A 24773-nucleotide genomic window follows, 5' to 3' on the forward strand; every position below is an offset into this window, starting at 1 on the left:
GATTAATGATACTTGGAGCCATGGGATACAGACTCATTTGAACAGGGTCCCCGGAAGCTAACACATGGCCCTGATAATGAGACTTGAAGGCACTACAGCAGGACGATGGACACATCTGGGGACCGAGAGGTCCTGAACGGGTGGCGAGCCCCTCCTGCCCCGCTTCCGTGCTATCACACGCTCTTGAACCCCAGTGATGGATGCTAAGTGTCCTGTAAATTCACTCCCAATTCACACGGCTGCCCTGCGAGGTCAGTACCGGGTAGGCATCATCCCATCGGACAGATGCGGAAGCGGAGGCACAGAAGGATCAGGCAAGGGTATGTCCTGAACATCTGTGTCCCTCATTCTATAGTGACCTGCTGCTGTCGGGAAGCAACACAGCCCACTGGAAATTCAGTTTCTGGCTGGGACGTGACTCGGCTTCTCTGAGCCTCTGTTTCCTCACCTGTACAATGGAGACAATAGAACCAGTCCTGAAGATGGCTGATGCCTTACCCTATCTCCTCAGCCCTTCTAGCTCCTGTACACACCCACGGTTTCCTCCGGCATCTGCTTCTCGCCCAAGGGCCTTCCCTGGCAAGCCAGCTGCAAATTACCAGGAAGTGTATGCTCCCCAGGTCAGCCCTCAACCAATGATGGGCAGGACTTGGGGGTAAATACCCAGTTCTTCATTGCTCTCCCCACCCCCCAATGCCAGGCAGATCCCAGGAGTGCTCCCAAGTCTCCAGTGGGACCGAGTCCCAGAAGCCCAGTGGGCGACCCCCTCATCAAAGACCTTGTTGACTCGTGTAAGGGCCCCCACCCCCACCCCTGGAAGACTTCTGTGAGCCCTCCTGCCTCTGCAAGCTATTGTTCCTTCCTACACTACCCTAAAGTAAGCCTGCCCGGGGCGCCTGGGTGGCTCAGTCGGTTGAACGTCCGACTTCAGCTCAGGTCATGATCTCGTGATTCCTGAGTTCAAGCCCCACATCGGGCTCATTGCTGTCAGCACAGAGCCTGCCTCAGATCTTCTGTCCCCCTCTCGCCACCCCTCCCCAACTTGCGCCGTCCTGACGATAAATAAAACATTATAAAATAAATAAAGTAAACTCTGGCCTTGCCAGCCATCTTAGCCTTGTCCCACCTCTCTTCCAGATGTCCCCAGGGGTCTTCTCACCCTGTCCCTCCACTCCTTCCATGAACTCCTTTCTCAGAAAGGAGAAACAATAGACACCGGTCCGTGTGGCTTCCTGACCCCCAACTCCAACTGTCAGAATATGGAGCCCTCTGGGTCATCTGTTCCATCTTCTCCTAGGAGGGGGAGAATGAAACCCAAGGAGCGGCAGGGAATAGGGAGTGGTAGAGCCAGAAAGATCTAGAAGGCTTTACCCTGGGTCACTGTCACCAAAGCCATCAGGAGTGACAGTCTATCTGGGCAATTTGACCCCACAGTCAATGCCAAAGGTGGGAGGTGGGAGGTGGGAGCCAAAGACCAGCTGATGAATGGACAGATGCAGTGGCAACCAGGTGCCAGCACATGGCACCCCTGCTGCTGGGGAGGCCCCAGATCACGCTCATGAATCCTCAAGACTCCCAGAGATGCCTTTGAGAGAGGGATCCCCAGATCCCCACCCTCTGTTCCAGCCTTCATTCAGGGCCTCTTCCCTAAAGGCCGCCACCCACACCCACACCCCCTCTGCTGGTCTCCAACACTCCTGCACCAGATCTGCTTGGGGACAGATGTCACTTTGGACATCACCTGATAAACCTCCCAGCCCACCGCAGTGAGCACCAGATGAAATGATGAAAGGCAGCCCTGAAGGGGGCAGGGGGAGTACAGGTAAGACATCACTTTTAAGTACATGCATCCACACCAACGTGGGCTGACCACCTCCTCCTGCAGTGTGCTAGGTTTGGGGGCAGAAGGGTCTATCTTGATTTCAGCAAAGGGCAAAATGCCTTCACACCAAAGATGAGACTCTACAGTGGGAAGAACATGAGGCATGGTGAGGAGTAATAAAGAGGGTTGGAGGGGGCAGGACTTTATTAAAGAGAGTGCTGGAATTTATCTTTGAATTCCATAATGAAATTCTATAATTGCACAAAACCTTAGAATGTTCAAGCTAGAAGGGACCTGAGGTCACTGTTTCCAATTCCTTTATAAATCAGGAATATGAGACTCTGAGAAAGGACATCTCATTTCTCTAAGGTCTGGGTCCCCTCCAAGCTTGGGTCTGGAACTCAGGTTTTGTCACATCTAGGCTAGTGAGATGCTGGATTTCAGCGTGTGTGTGTGTGTGTGTGTGTGTGTGTGTGTGCATGCGTGTGTGACAGACAGACAGAGACAAAAAGACAAAAAGACAGAGAGAGACAAAAAGATACAGAGAGATAGAGACAGAAAAGGAAGGACACAGAGACACAGACAGAGGTGGCTCTGCCCATGTTCCCACCTAGACTGAGAAATAGAACCAGTCATGTAGCTTCAGTGGCTCCCTGCCCTGTAACCTCTGGACTCTCACGGAGCCCTGGGGCTTGGGTTAGCCTGACCCGGACACCCGAGGATGACAAAAACCCTTGTCCAATTCCTATCTGTCCTTGATTTTGCCTTCCCTGAAGGCACTGACCAACAACCATCTCCTCTCCCCTCCCCAGAGCTCTCTTGGGCCTGTAGTGTGCAGCCCCTGACTTGTAGGGCCCCATGTCCATACTCAGCACGCCCTGGGCTGCAAAATGAGGGACACATCTATCTCCCACACTGGCTGGGTGCTCCTCCATGCTAGGGACCCCACCTCTGCTGCAGGCCAGCCCAGCATGTGACTCAGAGCAGGGTGCTGGCAAATTTGGATGAAGGAAGACCAAGAGGAATGGCCATATGGGTAAGACTCTTGTCTCCCCACCTGCATGGCGTCTGCTCAGTCAGGACCGGCCCCTAGACTCTCTTTTAGCTGTACGGCCTAGTGGTTAACTGCGTGGGCGTCAGGCAGACAAGCGGGGTTCACATTCCAGCTCTGGACAAGTTTCTTGCCTTCCTGTGTCTCAATGTCCCCACTTATAAAGGAGGGCTAAACTGGTTCCTCCCTCAGGACTGCTCTGGAGCACCTGGGCCTAGTGAGGCTGCTCAGAGGGTCAGTCATCATTGGCTCAGGGCTGAACAGAGCGGCCACTCTCCTGGCGGGTGTTCAGGTTCATTTGGTGAAAAAGAGAGACACAGGATGGGCGACACGAGCCACCTCCGCCCTCACGTGACCAAGGAAGCCCACCCCCAACACATATACTCCCAGCACCCCATTGTATGTGTTGAATCTCCTACTGGCTAACAGCAGCCCCACTCACCCCAGCCTCAGGCCCCTCCTTGGCCCCCCCACCTTCCCTCCCACTCAGCTTAAGGCCCCTCTGCCCCTTTGCCTAAGTCCCTGCACCCTACGCCCCTCTCTGTGCCTGACCACATTTGCCCCTATCTGTGCCTGACCCCAAGGGCCTGTCCTAACAGAAGCCTCAGGGCCCGCTGAGCCGACTCTCATGGCCTTGAAATGGTGGCTTCCCCACACGAGCCATGAGCCTCTCACTTCCTGGGACTCACCCCTGCCCCCTCTTGTAAAAAGGCAGATTCTTGGGCCCTAGGCCCAGAGCCCCGTTTCTGCTGGTCTGGATGGGCTCCTGGAAGTCATGTTTCAACTATCTTCCCCACCACACACACCCAACACCCACACTTCTGATGGCAGCAGTCCAAACACTGCATGTTGGGACACTGGGGTCTTTAGGGCCTCAGCTTCCCCCACCGCAACCATGTACACAGACGCAGCGCTTGAAAGCTGTCACGTGACGTGACCCTCACCCCGAGGCGCCGAGGACTCGCAGGCTGAGGGACAGCGACTGACTTGCCCACAGACACAGCCGGTGAGAAGCAGGGTGGAAGGAGACCAGGTCTGGCCTGAAGCAGGGCCCCGACCACAGGGCTCGGCCACACCAGACCATAAGTGCTTTTTCTCCACCTTCCGTCTTGGGAGAGCTCAAAGAGAAATTCTTTCCAACAGGCAAAAGGTGTTTTTTTCCCCCAAAACAGCATAAAACCCTTCAGCTGCCCGCACCGCAGCCTGGAGCTTAGCTTCTTTTGTTCCTGAAGTCAAGGCTGGGGAAGGAGCCCAGGGCCCCTTTCCTCCCTCCTCTCCCCCAAGGAATCGTTTTCGATTCGGTGGCAGCCAGAAAAAACAACTATGCACTGAGTGGTGAGGTCAGAAGTCTCCAAAGCCCCAGCAAAGGGAGAGAGCACTGAACGGGCGGAAATAGGACCTCTTACCTGGTGCCAAAGACGGGAGCCTGAGGGTACCACCCTCCCATCTGTGAGACTTCAAACAGTAGGGAGTATAGGCTGGGACTCTCCAGTCAGAGAGAGGAGGAGATAGAGCCCTGTCCTCAGGGATACCCAGTCTGAGGGGGGAGACACAGCCCTGCCCTCAGGCAGCCTCAGTCTGAGGGGGGGAGACATAGTCCTGCCTTCGGGGAGCTCCAATCGGAGGGGGGAGACACAGCCCTGCCTTTGGGGAGCCCCAGTCTGAGGGGGGAGACATAGTCCTGCCCTCAGAGCGCCCCAGGCTAAGGAGGGGAAATACAACCCTGCCCTCAGGAGGTCCCAGTCTGAGGGGAGGGAGACACAGCCTTGTTCTCAGGAACCCCAGTCTGATGGGGAGACATAGCCTTGCCTGAGGGAGTCCAAGTCTGAGGGGAGACACAGCCCTGCCCTCAGGGAGCCCCAGTCTGAGGCCAAGATACATTTGCTCTTGAGCGGAGTTGCTGGGCAAACTGACCATCACACATCCCTGGTTGTCTCTAAGCGAAGCCCAAAAATGCTGTATAGATGCTCTGAGCAATGACTCCAGCTACGGCATAGTGGGAAACACATTAAGAGCACTCACCCTCAGCTTTTCCTGGACCAGGAGTCCCCACGGACCCCCTGAAACTGGAAGGAAAACGTGGCATATTGGTACATTTGGATGCATTCTTTTTGGAGAGCTGTCATCAGATTCCCAAAGAGGTTCCTGAGGCTAAAAGAGTTACAAAAACCTGGTTCATCTTTTCCCCAGCAACTCTCCCTAAGCATCCTTCCAACGTCTGGCAAGAGGTGGGGAGCACAGAGAGCAGATGTGGAGCTTCACTGCTCAGTCCACAACTCAGTTCTGCCCTTTACTAGGTGGACGACCTCACTTAACCGCTCTGTGCCTCAGTATCCCCATCTGTAAAGTGGGGATAATAAGAGTCCCTCTCTCCTTGGGATTTCCTGAGAATTAACAGAGCTCATAGACGCAAAACAGAAGAGTGTCTAACGTTGTAGTAAGCTGCAATTCGGTGCCTGGAATTCAGTGGGTGCTCGCTAAAGGCCTGTGGAGAATAAGTAGGATCTCTAGGGACGCCTCATGCTCTGCCCCCCTAAACGGGCTGCAGCAGGACTTTGAGCCCCCGCATGCTCACCACTGCCCAATACGGCTGCACGGCCTTCCTTACGGAGAGCAGACTGGGGACACGTGAGCCACCATCGGGGAGAAACAGGAATCTCGAGAAGATCCACAGAGATCCCTGGCCCCGAAGAGCCTCCCAGCAACACCCCATTTCTCTGAGGAGCAATTCGACCCCAAACATCTGGCCCACACCCCAGGCAGGCGAAGAGGGTGAGAGCTGGCAGACATTAATCACAGAGACAGTCTGCTCCGAGTGCTTAACCTGTGACACCCTATTCACCCTACGTATCAAATGCCAGGAAGTGGACGTGGCCTCCTTCTAGAGGCCAGGGTGCCGGGGCTGAGAGAGGTGCCCAGTGTCACCCAACTTGCCAGGGAACACGCTGAGCTTGAAGTCTGACGCCCAAACCCAGCTGCAGGTGCCACGGGGAGTGTCTGCATTTCCAAACCCAGGGCCACCCCAAACCCCATCCTGGCCAGCAGTGCCCCCTCCCCTTCTCACTCTCCCCTGTGTCCTGCCCTGGCTCTCAGCAGGGCTGCTTCCAAAGGAATGGCTGGAGAGAACTGGAGGGCTTTCTGTCTCCTCCTGCCCTGCTCTCCGTCCACACACGCAGAAGGAATCCAAGAAAAGAAGAGGAGGGAGCTGGGGAAGAAAGGGACGTTGGCACCCAGCCCTTGGCACTTGCCCATCTCCCCCTTTGAGATCCCGCTCCTCACCCGCGTGCACTGTTTCCCTGCCAAGCCACCTCACCAAGGTCTAAAAAGCAATTTGCACACGGCTTAAAGAGCTCTCCTTCCTGGGGCTATTTGCATTATTGTTATGACTATTATAATTGTCCCTGCAATAATTGTCCCTCCCATGCTGTGTGGCCAAAGGAAGAGAGCCTGAGTTCTGGCCTCAGAGGCATCCACGCTGGAATCTCCACACGGCCACGTGGTAATTCTGTGACTCTGGACAAGCTACTGACCCTCAGTTTCCTCATCTGCGTATGGGGTCACATACCTGCCTTCTGCAGTTGTGAAACCAATAGCTTAAAATAGGAAGGCAGGAAGCACGTTGACTCCTCGCTCCCTTATGCCCCCTCCGGTCCTATTCATCGTCTTAAAGGTTTCTACTTCAAAAACACACTCCAAACCCCACACCACCATCAGCATTGTCTCTCGCTCGCTCGCTCGCTCGCTCGGATGTGGCAGTAGCTTCCTGCCTAGCAGTGTGCTTCAGTCCCTGCCCCCGTCGTCACAGCAACCAGAGAAAAGTTTTTTTAGAAAATGTATCAGATCACATTACTCCCGGTTAACCACCCGACCCCCCCAGGTGCTGTTAAAATACCCAACCCCTTCGCGCTGGTCACAAGGCCATGACCCACATCCCCCATTTCCCCTCTAAGCTCGGCTTTCTTCCCTCCCCATCTCCCACACCGCTCCAGCTACACTGGCCTCTCTGCAGTTTTGAGAGCAGACCAAGGTCTCTTCTGCCATCTGGCCTTTGCACTTGCCGTTCTCCCCCTCTGAATCACCTTCCCTACGGTTCCTTCCCCAGTTGGCTTTCTCATCCTTTGGCTCTCAGCTCGATGTGACCCGCTCATCCTGTCTGTAGTGTCCCCAACAACCACAGACTTATTTGCAGAACACCTATCTCTATCAGACATTACTGGCTTAATAAAAAAATGTATATATTTGTTATAACCCCCCTCCCCACCCCCCCACACACAGATCACTGTGAGTTCAACAAGAGAGTTTGTCTATCTTGTTCACCACTATATCCTCAGCACTTCAAACTCAAGACTCGAGGTACCTGGGTGGCTCAGTCGGTTAAGTGTCTGACTCCTGGTTTTGGGTCAGGTCGTGATCTCACGGTTTGTGGACACGAGCCCTGCATCGGGCTCTGTGCTGACAGCACGGAGCTTGCTTGGGATTCTTTCTCTCCCCCCTCTCTCTGCCCCTCCCCCTGGCCTCTCTCTCTCTCTCTCAAAATAAAATAAATAAAAAGTATTCAGACTCAATAGCAAATGAGGATCAGTACCAATTGCTGAACAAATGAATGTTTCAGTAGTGTTCAGTTATTGGTACCTATTACCATTATTAATTTTATTTAGTACATCCCAGTTTATACGGAACTTCACAAATATAATCTCGTTTGTCTTTATAATAATCTTATAGAATGTGGACAGGACCAATATCTCTCCCCATTTAACAGATGGAAAGACTGAGGCTAGAGATCTTAACTGAGCCGGCTGAGATTGTGGAGAGGGTAAGCCAGGAACCGCATTGACTTTCAGTGTCCTGCCCAGGATTCTTCAAGATCCAAAGGCATAAAGCTCTCCTATTGGGACCTGCAGGCACTATGCTGGGCCACCAGAAGTGAGCAATATTAGAGGACAGAGCCATCTTGCAATGTTTTGCCCAGGAATGTCTGCTAACTTATCACACTAAGTTTTCAGAGTTTTTTTTTTTTTTTTTTCTTGCCCAGGAAACTGTCAAGAACAGAGATAGTCAGGGGTCTGGCCAAGCTGTGCTTGGAGAATCAGTCCCCAGTCACCTAACACAGGCTGTCCACTGACTGCAGGAAAATCTAAGGAGCTAGTCCTCAGAGACACCAAACTCCAAGTACCCCCAGGGAGCTCAGGTAACATATGGATCACTTGGAAAGCCTCCTGTGGCAGAGGTCATGGCTGTCCACCCAGCAAGCATTCCTCACTCTCTTCCTGCTAACAGAATCCACAATGGTTGAGGTATCTGATAGAAACACCCGAAATCCTAGAAGGTAGATTCTTATCCCTTGTTGCTATCAACTGAATTGTGTACCTCCTAAAATGTATATATTGAAACACTAATCCTCAATGTGATGGTATTTGGAGATTGGCCTTCGGATGGTAATTAGGGTTATGGGGGTGGGGCCCTCGTGATGGGATTAGTGTCCTTATGAGAAAAGATACCAGAGAGCTTGCTCTCTCTTTCTCTGCCACATGAGAACACAGTGAGAAGGTGGCCATCTGAAGTCAGGAAGAGAGTCCTCCCCAGAACCCAACTATGCTGATCTCAGACTAACATCCTCAATGGTGGGAAATAAATTTCTGTTGTTTAAACCACCCAGTCTATAGTATTTGGTTATGGCAGCCCATGCTAACTAATATGCTAGTCCTCTAGAGGAGGACGTGAGACCTAGCTTTAGCCACTGAAATAGAAGGGGAAGTCTGGTGAGATTTGGGGAAGGATTGTGCTTTTCAGATAAAAGAACTTGTGAAACAGAGGCCTTTGGCCCCATGCCTTGCTTCCTATCTTTGGATGTGGTTGTGATGCCTGGAACAGGTGCAGCCATTTTGTAACAAGGAGGTCCACCATTTGGATGGCAGCAGAGTAGAAAGATAGCTGGGTTCTTGGTAGCAAAGTGAGCTGACAAACCTGCACTGAGATAACCTACCTCCAGACTCACTGTGATCTGACAAAAAATATATATATTTGGGGTTTGAGCCACTACCAGATTTTCTGTTATCTATAGCTGAAACATTCCTAGCTGAACCTGACTCCTCTGTGCCCCAAAGCTTTCCAGCCTTATTCCCCTTACCTCCTCCCACCCTCTCTTCCCAATGGTAAGTCATCTCCAGCAATGGCCTTGGGTCCAAGCAAGAACTGTGGGCTGGGAGAGGAGGAATGGGAGCTATCACCATATGGTCTGGATGCCATGGAAAGCTCACTGCCATCCCATGACTCTCTCTGGTTTCTGCTCCCTGGAGATTCCTCCCATTCTGGGTTTGCCTCCCAGAACCAGAGCCATTCTAGAGTAAGGAAGGCCTCTCCCATCCCTGGAGAGAGAGCACGTACTTTTTGGTGACATCTACTGTGGTTGGCACCCAGGCCCCTACGATGACCCTCATGGAGACCCCAATCCCCAACCTCGAGAAGCCCTCAAGGCTCTGAAGTCTGAGGAAACTGGATTTGGATCCCATTCTCCAAAATGTGCTAACTGAAACCTTTTGGGCAGGTCCCTTAACCTCTCTGAGCTCTGATTTCCTAATCGGCAAAAAGGGAAACTACTTCTTCGTACCTTATAGGATTGTTGCAAGGTTACAAAGATACAGTAATTGTGGATGGCAGAAATCGAAGACGGTCCCCAAGAGTCCTGCCCCCTGGTGAACAAGCCTGCATAATCCCCTCCCCTTCAGTGTGGGTGGGACCTGGAAATATGACGATACTCATGCCGGTGATCACTGCTACTTTACGTAAGACTCTGTCATGGCCGACTGGGGAAGAGACCTTCCTGCTGACTCCCAAGAAGGGACCCGCCATGTTGTGACAGGTCCACACAGCTAGGACCTGAGGGCGGCCTCTAGGAGCTGAGAACCCTCCTGATCCATCAGCCAGCAAGAAAACAGGACTTTAATCCCACAGCTTCGAGGAACTGGATTCTGCCAACCATCTAAATGAGCTTGGCTTAGGCCCCGAGCCTCAGATGAGATCATAGCCCCTGCAGACACCTTGATTTCAGCGTGGCGAGACCCTGGGCAGAGGGGCCAGGTGCGCTATATGCCTAAGCTTCCGACCTACAGAAACTGCCAGAAAATAAACGGCTGTTGTCGTAAGCCGCTGGGCGCGCGGTAATTCGTCATGCAGCCACCGCGAAATTAACATCATGATCTTAGTTTGAACCAAATGGCTGCTTGAGTCGATTGAAAACAGCTGAATACAGACCACTGCATACGGTTCAGCCTAATACAGATGTGAAGTGCCTAGCACGTAGTAAGCACTCAGTAATTCCCACTCATTCCCCTGGCTCCACTACCAAGCGCCTGGGAGTAATCTTTTTCCTAACACTGGCCTTGACAGCTGCCACGTTGCCCCCAGGCTCCTCCTTCCCCAGAGCTGCCCTCCCAGCGCCTGTCAGAAGAAAGCATTCAGAGCCCATTCACACCCCTTCCGAGAGAGAGGTCCGGGGCACAGCTCCTGAGCTAGGCTGCCTCTCAGGGCTCGGCAGCAAAACGCCAACTTGAACAGACAGCAGAAAACATCTTCGGGGCAGAGACAGCAACTGCCCTCCAACCCCGCCCGCTGGCAGGGGCCCGGCCGCTGCTTGAGAGATTCCAGCCTGGCCAAGCAAACTGTCTGCCTTCTGGACTCTCCCCTCCTTGTCTTCCCTATGGGCGCCAAGAGCCCCACCGTGTGAAACTGTGCATTCCTTCTTCCCGCAGGACCCTGTGGAAGTGCAAAGGTTTCCTGTTACATAAAAAATGCAAATCGCTCTTTCTAACACACTGGTCCGGATCTCTGCACAGAGAGACCTGAAAAATAGTGAGGATCCTGGGGAATGGGGCACGAGATAGCTGACTTTGGGATGGGTCTGCAGGGAGGCTAATCGTCAGGAAAGGTCTGCAACAGACCATCAGAGGAAGGAGAAGCTTGCGGCTCACGTTTTCTACGACGTCTTCCGGTATCTGGTCCCACAAACCATCTACTCTACTTATCCCCAAAACAACCCTTCAGAGTCTCTAAATGTACACAGTATGTCAAACCTATCTCAGTAAAGCTGAGGCGGGGAGGGGTGAATAAAAATCTCTCCATGGATCAGATCTCCAGGACCCACACAAACCCTGGGATCCAACGAGAAAGGCAAATGTTTATTTACTCTCATGTGTCAAATACTAGGCAAATCAATGACTATTCATGGACTGATCCACCTCACCCTCATAACTGTGATAACAATCAGTGCACGCCTTTTACAGATGAGAAAACAGAGGCACAGGTTAAGTAGTTTATGCAACGTCACAAGGATAGAGCTGGGATTTGAACCCAGGCAGACAGATCCCACAGTTCATGTTCCTAACCATTGAGCCAAATGACCAGAAGCTTTATAATATTTGAACCTGAGTTTACTAAAGTCAGTGAAAACAAGTGTTTGCACGTAGACCATAGATCAGCCCAAGGGATACGCTACCCAAAGCGGAGAGACCCAAATACGTCCATCCCACAGTGTCATGTGCCTTCAGTGGAGGCTTGGCTAGGCCTCCACGGTGGTCCTGTGCAGGGGGTCAGACGTGCCCCTGGACCAGGCAGCTCTGCTCAGCTGGCAGTGCCCTAGGAGAGGCGTGGCAGGGCATCAGGTCTTTCCCAGGCAAGAGCAGAGAGCTCCTGGGGCTGCAGGGTTGGCTGGGACCTTCCTAAGGAGCAGGGCGGAGCTGGAAGGGAACTGGATCCCAGGGATGCTAGTTTCCAGTTCCCTGAAATACCAGGCCCCTCAACCTGAGCTGCCCATTCTAAAAGCCCCCTGAAGTTCTCACCCCACCAACCCCTCTGCCTGCCTTCCTGTCCCTGCCCACCAGAAGGGGTCACCTAGATGCTCAGCGCAGGCCATCCCTTAACCTCCTCTCCTGGGACCCAGTCAGTGCCGACCACGGGATACTGGGGAGGAAGACTTATGACCGTGGAGTCTTGAATATGCTGGAGAAAGCCATTCTGTGCAGCTCTCCCTCCTCCCTCTGCTCCTCTTCTCCCACCTCCCCTTTTCCCTTCTCTCTCTCCTTCTTCTAGGACCTAGATATTTGGACCTGCTGGAGGGAAAGATGGATTTACAATTCCAAGCCCACCCAGACTGGTTTTTGGCCTCCCCTCTGTTCCAGGTGACTCCTGCCTCCTCATCCTTCCTACCGACACCAGGCCCCACCCTCTGGGTGGCTTTCAGACCAGGAGCAGGGCCTGAGTCGGGCTGATGGATCACATCCCTGGAGATGCCAGGGCCGATCCCAAATCACATCCCCCAGGAACTCAGGGGGATCCCCGGGTATTTCTTAGGCAAAAACCTTGAGTCCTTTGGACCCCTCCGCTTTCCGAGAGCAAACAGGAGGGGCCAAGTGCTGCTGCCTTACAGTAATCATCGTACTTACTTATTGAGCACCGACTATGTGCCAAGCAAGTGCAAAGTAGGTGCTGGGTGCCTCCCCATCCTCTACTCCCGTAATTCTTCCAACCGCGTTTGTTACGTATGTGCAACATGCATGCCAACCACTCCTCTAAGCAGAGGCGCTACCTCAGCAAATAAGATTTCTCCAATACAGGTTTCGTTGTTTGTACTTGACCAACGGGGGTGATGGAGGCGAAAAGCATGCCCCAAAGGGTGGAGCTGAGTCGGCTTCAAGGTGTCTGACTCCAAAGCCACAGTGCCACGTGCCCTCTGCCTCCTCTCCTCTCCACTGGAGTAGAGGGTTCATAGGTCTGAGCCAGGGTGGGGATCCCCGTCCTCAAATGCTTAGACAGTTGCTTTGGGGGAGGAGGGGTGGAGCCTACACGCCTGAGATGGCTTCAGAGGTGGAGTGCTCGGTATGTGAGTGACCCCTGGGCCAGGCTGAGTACGCAGGACCCAGGGGACACAGAAGACTCTGTGATTCGGACTGGGTGTCTCATGGGTGAGAAGGAGGGCTGCAAGTGGGGGGCATGAGAACAGGCTTTTCAGGATGGGGGGATGTGAACTGGCAGAGATGAAAGAGGGGTGAATTCAGGATGGGGAATAGGCTGCTCAGAGCCCGGTGGTGACAAGGATCTGGAGACAGCTCTGACACAAGCCTGACAAGCTGGGAGGGAGCGTCAGGCGCAGGGATGTGTGCTCCACAGGGAAGGAAAGGCAGGCTGTGGCAACTATTGATGGCTGAGGAGGTGAGACTAGAGCTAATGGGCCATCAGGAATCTCCCAGCAGAGCGATGGCAAGATGCAAATGGCGTCAGGAGAGAATTCTGACAGCGATGTGCGGGACCACAGGGGAGACATGTGGGTGTTATCACAGGAGACCCAGGAAGGGCCTGGCATGGGGGCGGGGGGGCTATGCTCCACCTCACGGGCCCTCCCTCCTACACACCCTCAAATCCCAGTCCCTCCCCTTCCCGCACCTCAGCCCAGCTCTCTGTCTGGCTACAGGGCCCCCAGGGCCACAACTGTGGAAATGAGAGTTGAGAGGCCACGAGGGTGAGTGAAGGGTCTGACCAGAGAGGGGCCTGGATGAAAACGGAGTGGGTGATTTGGAACAAGGGCACAGCCAGGACCGCGGAGATGCTATTGGGTAGCATCATCTAGGGTAGGAGGAACAGCAAATCCAGGGGAATGTCAAGGTGGGCTATGCCCGGGGCCACAGTACCCCTCACAGCCCAGCCAGGCAGTGACCCTAGGCCAGCCACAGGATGATGACTGCATTAGAGAAGAATCCCCCTTCTCCGCTGGCACCTCATACTGCCTGGGGCAGCCTCTTCCTCGGGAGAAACTGGGAGAGACCCAGCTCTCGGATGGAGAAGTCACCCCCAAAGTCTGTGTGACATGACTGGGGATTTGGGGGTGGTAGCCCATAAAAACACACCTCCCCTCCCCTGCTGGACTCTAAAATTCCACACTCGCTGTCCTAGTCCTTTGGCTTAAGATTTTGTGTACCTAAGTTACTGTTTATTTTAATGGTGCCACTTTAAGTTGTTATCAGTTATCCATAGCTCAGTTATCCATTGATTGAATGAATCAATCTGATCCTTTTCCGCCGGTTCTGTTGTTGGAGATGAAGAAAAGCTTCAAACCCTGGGGTCTAGGGTAGTGGGTGGGTGGGGTGGAGAGGAGGATATTGGGGCAAAGGAGCAGAGAGAAGAGAGAAAAGAAGAACAGAGAAGGCGGAGGCTGGGTATTCCTGGGGAGGATGGGGCAAAATCACTCACTTCATCATTTGGGCAAGAGTTGATCGGCAATAACCTGTGCCAAGACCCCGGGATAGCCTTTCATTACCTCCCTCTCCTGCTTGGGGCGCCCGGACCCCTGTTCCTGTGTCTTCACATCTCTTCTCAGCAACAGCCCGGAGTGCAAACTTTCCGAGATAGGACCCCAAGCCTGGCTTCCCCCCATTCCGCGGTCATCACCCGTGGCTGGGCAGGGGCTCCTGCTGGACAGGCACGGGGGGCATCCTGGAGGCAAGGACACTCTGAAAGGGGGCGCGCGAGGGTAGAGGGTCCGCGCGGCAGGAGCGGCGGGGCTCCGGATCCAGGGGCGGGGCAGGGGGACCCGGCCAGCGGGCGGCTCACCTGCAGGACACGGTGATCTCCACCTTGGTGGCCGGGATGCTGCCCGCCAAGGAGTCGAACTCGCTCAGCGACGCCATGTCCTCAGGCTGCTCCATCGCCTACCGCGCCCCCCACCCCAAATTAGTCAATCCCTGCGCGATTCACGCCTCCTCCAAAGCGACTGAAACCCTGGGCTCTCCCCCAACTCCGGAGCCGGCGCTGGGCGGCAAAGGGAGGAGAGAGGAGCGCGAAGAGGGGGCGTGGGAAGTGAGAGAGGGAAGGGGGGCGGAGGGAGCGGGGGCCGCGGGTAGAGGAGGGGGTGCAGGTGACGCGACGAGGAGGCCGGGGCGGGGGCAGCGGAGAGGGGCGAGGTGCCCAGGGAGCTGGGGTGCAGCGGAGAGAGGCGGAGGGGCGCGGGGAGAGGGCACCGGGAGGCACGCGCGGAGTCGTGGAGAGGGGTTTGGGGAGAGGAGCGTGCGGCTTCGGGTGGGGAACAGAAGGGGTGAGGGAGAGGGAGAGGGGCGTGGGGGGCCGGCTCGGGCGCGGGGGTGGCCGGACGCCGGGAGCGCCCGGGCTGCGCCGCCCCTCGCTGGGTCTCGGCGCGGGCGGCAGCGGGGCCGGGGACCCGGCTGCGCGCGCCACCTCCTCGGCTCCGGCTGGGGCTCCGGGGCGCCCGGGCTGCGGGAAAATCAAATCTGCCCGAAGCCGCCGCCTCCCGCCGGCCGGGGCGGGCTGCGTGCCGGGTCCGCGCGCGCCGGAGGGGGCGCCCGCAGGGGCCGGGGCGGGGCCGCGGGCGGGGTCTGCGCGCGGGTGTGAGTGTGTCCGTGCGAGCGTGAGTCTGTGTGTGTGCGTGTGTGCGCGCGTGGCGGGCGTGGGGACGCGGCTCCAGATGCTGGCAGCCTGGGGGGGGGGGGGTGGGGGGTGAGCCAGAGACGGTCGGGGCCGTGTGCGTCTCCTTCTGCGCCCACCCCCTCCCCCCTCAGGGGTTTCCTACTGGAAGAGGGAGAGGGTTTTGTGAACCGCCGGGCGTCTGTTTGAGAAGGGTCTACGCCGGGCTGGGTGGGAGTGACGTGCGCAAAAGAGACATCCTCCCGCAAAAGGCTGGGGGAGCTCTCTGCTGAGGGTGCGCCCCACCGGGGGCCGGGCGTCAGTCTATAAACAGCATCACATCTCTTGCGGAGGTGTGTGGGGGCGACCCCGGTGCCCGGAGGGGCCTCCTGGGTTTCCTAAGGAGGGTCGTTAGGACCAGGCAGGGTCGGTGCTTGGGCGCTCCCCCATCCTCCTCTGGCCACACCGAGTCAGCCACCTAAGCCACACGCCAGCGCCCTCCCCATCCCTGGCCCGTCGTGACCACGTAGCTGAGCCAGCCCCTGGGGTCTAGAAGCTTCCTCCACCAGACTGCGAGGGTGGCCGGGGCTCCCTGGGCTCGTATCCAGCCAGCGCTGAGTAGGCGCCCGCTGTGTGCAGGGTTCTGATCCCTGTCCTGGGAGAGTGGGGACAGTTGAGGCACCTCTCAGGCGGCACCCCTCCTGAACCAACCCCTTCATGTCTTCAGGGCTGGACGGGCCCCACCCTGCCTCAGCCTGGCCCTTCCAGACCAGGGGTCGCCAGGGCTGTGAGCTGTGGCATCTCCCTAGGGCTGCCCGCATAGATTGCTGCACTGAGACTCCGGAAAATCCCCCGCAGGCCCTCCTCAGCCTCTGTCCAAGCTTTGCAGAGATGGAACCCACTTTTCTACGCCCACCACCGGATACCCTGCGGGCGGGGGGGGGGGGGGGGGGGGGAGGGCGGGGGGGGGGGGGGGGAGGCCAAGAAGGCTGGACGCAGAAAAGTCACGCCCTCTGGGGGCATGCCATTGGACCTTAACTGGCAAGTCCAGAGATTGTTTGAAGTCGATTCCCAGAACATCAGATACAGCCAAAGTCAAAGATGAGTATAAGAACACATTCCTTGGCCTAGGTTAAGTGTTTTCGTTTACCCACAGGTCAGGTCGGCTGGACTCCTTCTGCCACTTGGGACTGACACCAAGGGGCAGAGGCGCTGGGACTCCCATGGCAGTGGGGCACACGGGTCTGAGGGCCCCACTCCTGGATTGACCCTTAGCCCTACCTCCCCAAAGAATAATCCCAGCCTCCTTTCCTGAGGGATGCAATACTGGGCTTGAAATTTCTCTGCCCACCACCCTCCCATCCCCCCCGTACCTCTCCCAGACAGTGCTGCAAACCTACTTGTGGACCATTATCCATTCATTCCACCAGTATTTACTGAGTACCTACTGTGTGACTGGCGCACTGCTGGGGCCATTTGGGAAACTTCTTGATAACCACCATTCTATTTTCAAAGAGCCTACCCTGGGCAAGACACCATGATTCTTTTTTTTTTTTTTTTTTTTTTTTTTTGAAATATTATACCCATACCATAAAACTCACCATTTTAAAGTGTACAATTGTGGTTTTAGTATATCTCACAAGGACCATACATGATTTTAAATTCTCAAAATAATTATAGGTGGTGTGGCATTGCTGTCCACATGTAATAAATAAAGAAGCTAGTGGCCAGAGAGGCTAAGTAACTTGCTCATGAACACCCAGGGGGGAACTGGCAGAGTGAAAATTTGAACTCCGATTGTTGGGACCAAAGTTTGACTGCCTCTTAGGGAGGCCAGATGTAGGGCCAGATGATGGTCTCAAAAACCATCTATGAAATTAGGCCCTGTTTGGGAGGGCAACAAAGGGAGCCACTGCAGGTTGTTCAGCAGGTAAGTAGTAAGACTAAAGGTTCTACCATGTTACCTTGTAATGTGACAGCATCTGCGATAACATCCCAGGACCTCTTTCTAGAAACATTCTGGACCTGTTTCTTTCCATTCCCTCTTAGTCATTGCATTTCCACTGCTGGGTCTTTGGAAAAAAGTTGTATTGGGTACCTGTTCTGTGCCAGGTGCTGTCCTAGGTTTACAGAATTCGCCCCCTGGGGCGCCTGCGTGGTTCAGTTTATTGAACATTCGACTCTCAGGTCTTGGCTCAGGTCATGATCTCATGGTTTGTGGGATCAAGCCCTGCATGGGGCTCTGTGCTGACAGCGCAGAGCCGGCTTGGGATTCTCTCTCTCTGCCCCTTCCTACACTCTCTCTCAAAAATAAATAAACTAAAAAAAAAAAAAAAAAAAAAAAAAAAAAAAGACTTTGTCCCCACAGAATCCTCAGGTTAATAGGGGCCCCAGGACATGCAGACAGATGGTACAGACAAACCACAGTGAGACTTGAGGAATGCTGCTGAGGTAGGTATAAAGGCCCTTGGAAGAGAAAAGAGTAGCCAGGAGTGCCTGGATGGCTCAAGCCGTTGAGTGGTTGAGCGTCTGACTTCGGCTCAGGTCAAGATCTCACAGTTCCTGTGCTGACAGATGGGAGCCTGCTACAGATTCTGTGTCTCTACCCCCCCCCCCCCCCGCCCCTCCCATTTGTGCGCACTCTCTCTCTTTCTCTCTCTCTCTGTCAAAAATAAATAAACATTAAAAAAATGTTTATTTTTGACAGAGAGAGAGAGAGAGAGAGAGACAGAGCATGAGCAGGGGAGGGGCAGAGAAAGAGGGAGACACAGAATCCGAAGCAGGCTCCAGGCTCTGAGCTGTCAGCACAGAGACTGAGGCGGGGCTCGAACTCACAGACCTCGAGATGATGACCTGAGCTGAAGTCAGATGCTCAACTGACTGAGCCACCCAGGCACACCCCCCCCCCCAAAATAAACATTTTTATTTTTTATTTTTTTCAACGTTTATTTATTTTTGGGACAGAGAGAGACAGAGCATGAACGGGGGAGGGGCAGAGAGAGAGGGAGACACAGTATCAGAAACAGGCTCCAGGCTCTGAGCCATCAGCCCAGAGCCCGACGCGGGGCTCGAACTCACGGACCTCGAGATCGTGACCTGGCTGAAGTCGGACGCTTAACCGACTGTGCCACGCAGGCGCCCCCAAAAATAAACATTTTAAAAGCAAAGAATAGCCAACAGTTTTGCCTCAAAAGTGGAAACAAGGGAGGGTCAGGGGAAACTGGAAAAAGGAGGTGATCTTGAGAAGGGCATTGAAGATGATGTCTGTTTGGTTCCTCTAGAAGCAGACCCGGAGAGAGAGATTTGAATGTGAGTAGTTTATTTGGGAGACGAAGGAAAACGCTGTGGGGAGTGCGGAAGTAAGACAGGTAAGTGGGCAATCCTGGGTGGTTTCTCAAGCCGGTTATCACCGGGCAGCTAGGGCTCATTCGCACTGAGGAGCTCTGGCAGAACACGCCCCGGAATTAGCCCGCCGCAGGGGTGAGAGAGCAGGGGTGTGTATACACCAACTTTTGTCAGTGGCTGGGGGTTCCTGTTTGGGGGGAGGGGGGGGAATTCCCTGGCACTTCTGGCCTCTGCCCAGCACAGAGTGGCACATGCAGGTTCCAGAGGCCAGAGAAAGCTCCAGGCAAAGAAATGCAGGTGCTGGCATCCGGATGTGGGACTGGAACATGCTGAAGTGGTAAAGGTCAGGGCATCTCCGGGACAGCAGCTGCCACAGATGACGAGCTTCTGCCTGCAGGACAAGGCTAAGCGGGCACTCCTGGCAGGGAACCAGCGCGATCAAGGGCCGGAGGGAGACCGCGGTGTGGCTGGAGCCTAGGGTGAAGGTGGTGGAGGTAGAACAGGAGGCCAGGAGGGGGGGGGCCATGATGCAAGGCCACAGGTCTTGGCCTCCTCCTCCTCCTCCAGAAGCTTTTCAGAAGGGAGCACTTCAGGAGTGGTGGTCTGGAAGATACCCCTCAGCCACATGGCCAACAGAGTGAGCCCCAGAACACAAAACTTGGTGTTCAGGCCCAGGGCAAAATGCTCATAGTCCTTGCTCAAATGAATTGCTGATGGTTCAAAAGCAGCCAGCAGGCATGCCATCCGATGGGCCATTTCTTCTACTCAGGTCACTTGTGATGCCAGCAGGCCGGCAGGTGCTGCGGATGTGTTGTCTGGGCCTGGCAGCCACATCAGAACCAGCCATGGCCCTGGCCCACCCGGCCACGTAACCAACGCGCGTCCCTCTGATTAAGAACTGTGAGCACGGAATGGGCCATGCCCAGAAGATCTAGAATAATCAGCATCAGCGCTTTGCCTTTGCCATCTAAGACTGCACACACGCGCTCGTCTGACCTAATCCGCGGTGTTAATGACGGCAGAGCAATTTCGAGAGGCAACTCGCAGCATTGATAAGGAGAGGAAAAGCACCACGGGGCTTAGGAGGCAGACTTCCTCACAGGGGAGGCAGCTGCTGTCCACCCTCTCAGTACACTTCGTGTAAATGCCGCCCTCAGATTTGCCCTGGTGGAGACTGGTGATGGTCGGAGAACAGGGACCCAGAAGAGCAGAAGAAGGACTCTGCATGGGACAGGGACAGACTAGAAAAATGTGTTCTTTACTCCGGGTAAATGAAACCCTGAGCCAGACAGGGCACATGGCTTGTTAAGCAGGGCGTGGGCGGCTCTGAGCCTCTACTTACTCCCTTGGCTGGGTGTCCTTGTGCAGTGAACACCCTCCACCACCACACATGGCAGCCCTGGAGAGAAAAGGAAAGATAGAGGGCATGGCAGAAACCTGAAACCACATGGCAGTGAGGAGGTGGGAGAGATGTAGTGTCTGATTCCATCCATTAATAGAAATGCTAGAAGGGGCTTGGTTGGAGACCATCTAGTTAAACCCCTTCTTTTACTAAGAAGCGTAGGGGGGGCGAACGCTGCATTCAAGGTCACCTGAACTGTTCCCTTGATAAGAAACTCCACCAGTAACAGCAAGGTCAGGTACCCAAGAGCAGTGAGGACCTGCCTGGGAGGTGTGGGGAGAAGCCATGCTCTGCCGGAGTAGAGGAGGACGCTAAAGCCGGACACAGAGCTCTCCACACCTCTCGTCCCCTTTCCTCCTAGAGGGTGACAGTCTTCCAGCCGGGTGCCCTACTATCCCAACCAGAACCCCACACCGCCCCTCCCTCCCACTTCTTCCCAGATCATAGCTCCAGCTAACTGGGTCCATGGGCAAAGAGAAGCCCCAGGCCCTCCCGCTGCCAGCCCAGCAGCCTCTCTTGCCCTAGGATCCACTCCTCCCACGCTTCCCTGCCCTGGGGTCTGTGGCGGCCCAGTGGGCACCAGCTTCCTCTCTCACTTCTCCTGCTCTCTTCTTCCTTCCAGCCACTCATGATTTTCCAAGTGAGGGGAGCCTCCCAGCCCTTACAGTTTGGCGACCAGAGTCTTCACAGAGGCACCGGAAACCAAAGTCAAGTTGCGGCGCTCTGCTGGAGCTCCCCCCACCGGCTCCCATCTCACTCTGTGATGAAAGGACTTACAAGGCTGTGGGCCCCACCCCCGTGACCTCTCTGACTTCATCCCATCTTTCTCTTCCCCTCACTGACCCCATGCCAGCCACACCGACCTCCTCATTGGCCCTGCGACTCCTGTCTCAGGACCTTTCTACCTGCTGTTCCCTCAGCCCAGTCTGTCAGGTATCTGCCCAAATGCCCCCTCTGCATGGAAGCTTTCCTGGCCACACTACCTAACACAGTGCCTCGTCACTCTCGTCCCCCGGTCCTCTTCATTTTCCCTAATGGCATTATCCTTGTCTGCTTCCCACCAGGATGTAAGTTTTATGCAGGCAAGGACTTCCCACCGCTAAGACCGTGCCTGGCACATTGCAGGGGCTCAGTCAGTCAAATGACTAAAGGAAAAGTCTGCCCCTTCCCTCTGAAACATCGACTCATTCATGAGGACCCCGGACTTCCACCAAGAAGTCCCAAACAGGGCCTGGGTCTTCCCCACCACGCACATCTTGCCTTCTGTCCAGCGAACATTTATCGAGCATCTGTGATGAATTCAGTTGTTGAACTGTTTGACAACCGTCAGATCGAGAATCTCTGGGCCCCTTGGCCAGTAGTAGCACAGAGAAGGGAAGGAATTTATATATTTGTTTTTTTACAGAGAACCTGCCATGTAATAGGTGTCGTGGTGAGAATTTAACATCTGTCACATATTTAACCCTCACACTAATTCCATGATGCCACTGTCCCATTTGGCAAATAAGCCCCCGTGCCAAACTAGCTGCCCAAACGAGCTAGGCTAGTTGGTTACCAGGGATATAGAGATAAGGGAGACCCTGTCTCCTCAAAAGCTTGTCCAGTGGGGTTGGAGCAATCACTTTGAATTAACGTTCTAGAAATCTGTAGAATAATGGGCATCATCTGCTCCATTTTACAGATAAGGAAACCGAGGTCTGAAGTAGTTCAGTACCCTAACTTGTCTGAGCTCACACAGGTAAACGACCATAGGATGCAAACCCAGGACTGTGTGGATCCAAAGCCCCTTTGCCCAACACCAAGCTGCCTCCTTCTAGTCCTCACTCAGGGCCTCAACCAGGAACCTCAATGTCCGCCAGCATAGCCCAGGTCTCCAGCCCCTCACTGGTCTGCACCATATGATCTATGCTCGGGGCCTTGACCCTTCCACTTCTCACTTTGTCCAGGGTAGATATCACTGTCTGTCACCAATGCCCCCATATTTAATACAGTATTTAGCTTGGCATTATTTTTGTTCTTAAGTTTATTTATTTTGAGACAGAGAGAGAGAGAGAGAGCGCGCGCGAGCAAGCACAAGTGGGGGAGGGGCAGAGGGAGAGGGAGACAGAATCCCAAGCAGGCTCCACACCACCAGTGCAGAGCCCGATGAGGGACACAAACCCACAAACCACGAGATCATGATCTGAGCCGAAGTGAGACCCTTAACCGACTGAGCCCCCCAGGCGCCCCTAAACTTGGTATTGTTAGTTGTGATATTAGAAAGCTCACTGCTGCTTACTTTAAATTTTTTTTTTTTCAACGTTTATTTATTTTTGGGACAGAGAGAGACAGAGCATGAACGGGGGAGGGGCAGAGAGAGAGGGAGACACAGAGTCGGAAACAGGCTCCAGGCTCTGAGCCATCAGCCCAGAGCCCGACGCGGGGCTCGAACTCACAGACCGCGAGATCGTGACCTGGCTGAAGTCGGACGCTTAACCGACTGCGCCACCCAGGGGCCCCACTGCTGCTTACTTTAAAGATAATTCAACTTACCCAGACTTTACAGATCTGGAACTGAGTCCTTGAGAGGGGAAGAGATTTGCCCAAGGCTGTTCTGCCAATAAACAGAAACTAGAGATAAAAAAAAAAATTAACAGGAGCTCTGGTTAGAAAGAGTCAGGGATCTGCTCTCACCTCGGCTCCTTCAGGTAAGACATGGGTCCCTTTGACTTTCTGTTGATTGAGAAACACAAATGTGCCGTCTCTGGGCCTTCCACAATAAAAGCCAAGGTCCTTCCAACCTGTCCTTCCACTGAACCTCCAAAACTGTTCTCTTAGGTAGATTTTTTTTTCTCCTCTCCCCACTAGCAGGGGACGTGCCCTGAAGGCCTTGACCTTGGTCCTCCACAGTGTGGCCTTTCCCGGGCCTCAGCCTCCCTCCTTCTTCTCACTGGACTTAATTGCATTTGAATACATTATGACCAGCCAGCCAGTCTGCTCCTGGGCCTCTTGAACTGTCTCCACTTGATGTAAGCCAATTTCCTCTTGTTTGAGCATCTTGGGAAATGGAGAGTGAATCCTCACATTTCTTCACAAGCTGAAAAGCACACTATGTCCCTCCCTGAAGGCCCGGCCTCCCACCAACACGCTTGTCACATTCCCGATTGGCAGGCTCAGGCCTGGGTGAGGGTCAGAATAGCTGGATTTTTACCTGGCTGGCCTCAGCTGATTCTATTCCCAGAAACCCCTCTCCTTTCTCCCCCGTCCGAGCTGCTGTGAGGGTCTGCCTCGGCCTCAGGACTCTCTGCCCCCACTACCTGAGGCCATTGGGTACAAGGCTGCAGTTTCACCCAAGCCCTCAGGTCCTCTGTCACCACTGCTCCCTCACATCTCCCTTTGCTGCACCTGGATTGGGGCAGCCTGAAAAGCCACTGAAGATGGAACACTTCTTTTAAGGTCTAAATTAATTTTCATGCCAAGCTGCCCGCGTTTGCCTGCCTGGCTGCTGAAGACTGAAACGTGCACAAAATGCCATGAGACTGGCTTTGTGCAGGAGCTAAAGTCCCAGTGGCCCTGCCCCTGGAGCTCGCCTGCTTGAATCTCCAGCTGTCTGCCATGATTTCCCTGGGTTTTATTCACTCTAGGCCCTGCACTGGAAGAGCAGCTCATCAGACACACTTCACATCTTGCCTCCTCCACCCCTGGCTAAGAAAAGTTGCCCTGATTACGGGAAGTATGTGTTCCCCAGTTCGCTGATAATTCTATCAGGAGCCAGGGTGAGGCTCAGATGTCAGGCTCCCAGAGCTGCTGCTGACAGCCTGCGTGCGTGCCTGGGGGCTGGAGGCAGAGTGCCGGGTTCTCCATTCATGCTGTGACCTTGAACCCCTCACTGCATTTCTGCTTCTCAAGTAGCCCTAGCTTTAAAAATGGGAATAATACCCATACCACCATCCCCCCAGGTTTGGTTTGAGATTCTAATTAGATAAGGACGTGCTGGGAGCTACTGGGCGAGAAAAATACCTTCATCAAATCATCGGAGTTTAGACCAGAGCGGGTTTAGTCTGGGCCCCTCGTTCCACAGATGGAGGCTTGGGGAAGGAAGCTGCCACGGTCACACGGCGGCCCGCGTGAAAACCAGTCTCTATATTTTTGTGAGTGCAAGGAGGGAACAAAGGTAAATGCTGTCACTATGGGAGTCTGGGGTATGGCAGAGGGAGAGCACAGACCCCCAGCTTGAAGCTCAGCCCCGCCAAGGCCCAGCCAACTGAGTGGAGCCTTCACCCATGAAATGGATGCACCTGTGAATGGGACATCACGAGGCCTCGTTCACAGGCCTTCAGAGAGTTTCAAGGGAATAATACGTGTAAAGCGTCTGGCACCTGGTATGTTCCCCAAACACAAGTTGCTTCCCGACTCTTGTTTTATCTTAAACAGCATCACAAATGCTTTCAAAAAGGGAGGCACAAAGAGAACATCTTCTTAGAGCTGAATGTTGCCAAAAAGACAATGTGAACCTTGGATTCCCTTTCCTTTGGGGGCTTTTCTTATACAGTGAATGTGAAATGGCCATTTTCCCTGTCAGCGTAATGAGGAAGTAGAAATATTGCCTCTCCTTCCTCCCCCGCTGCTTCTGCTGTACAAGAGCTTCCTCACAGGTACACGTGGGCCAGCAGCTTTTAATGGAACTGTGGCTAAATCCTCATGGAGAGGAAAGTGATTTCTGTGAGATTCGCTGAGTTGTGAGGCTAATACAGTTATGATCCAATAAA

At 54.2% G+C, this 24773-nt stretch overlaps 1 protein-coding gene across 2 annotated transcripts in view; it reads right to left on the minus strand.

The window, feature by feature from the left end:
* The window catches only part of CPNE5 (copine 5), a 93886-nt gene extending 79243 nt beyond the window's left edge, over positions 1-14643 (minus strand). For both annotated transcript variants that reach the window (XM_047859068.1, XM_047859067.1), the window contains exon 1: positions 14472-14643. In XM_047859068.1, coding sequence (XP_047715024.1) covers positions 14472-14566 — 95 coding nt within the window. In that variant the 5' untranslated portion in view covers positions 14567-14643. The remainder of the gene's footprint in view (positions 1-14471) is intronic.
* Between the last annotated feature and the right edge of the window lie 10130 nt (positions 14644-24773).

The sequence above is a fragment of the Prionailurus viverrinus genome, chromosome B2 (assembly GCF_022837055.1).
Source record: "Prionailurus viverrinus isolate Anna chromosome B2, UM_Priviv_1.0, whole genome shotgun sequence".
NCBI lineage: Eukaryota > Metazoa > Chordata > Mammalia > Carnivora > Felidae > Prionailurus > Prionailurus viverrinus.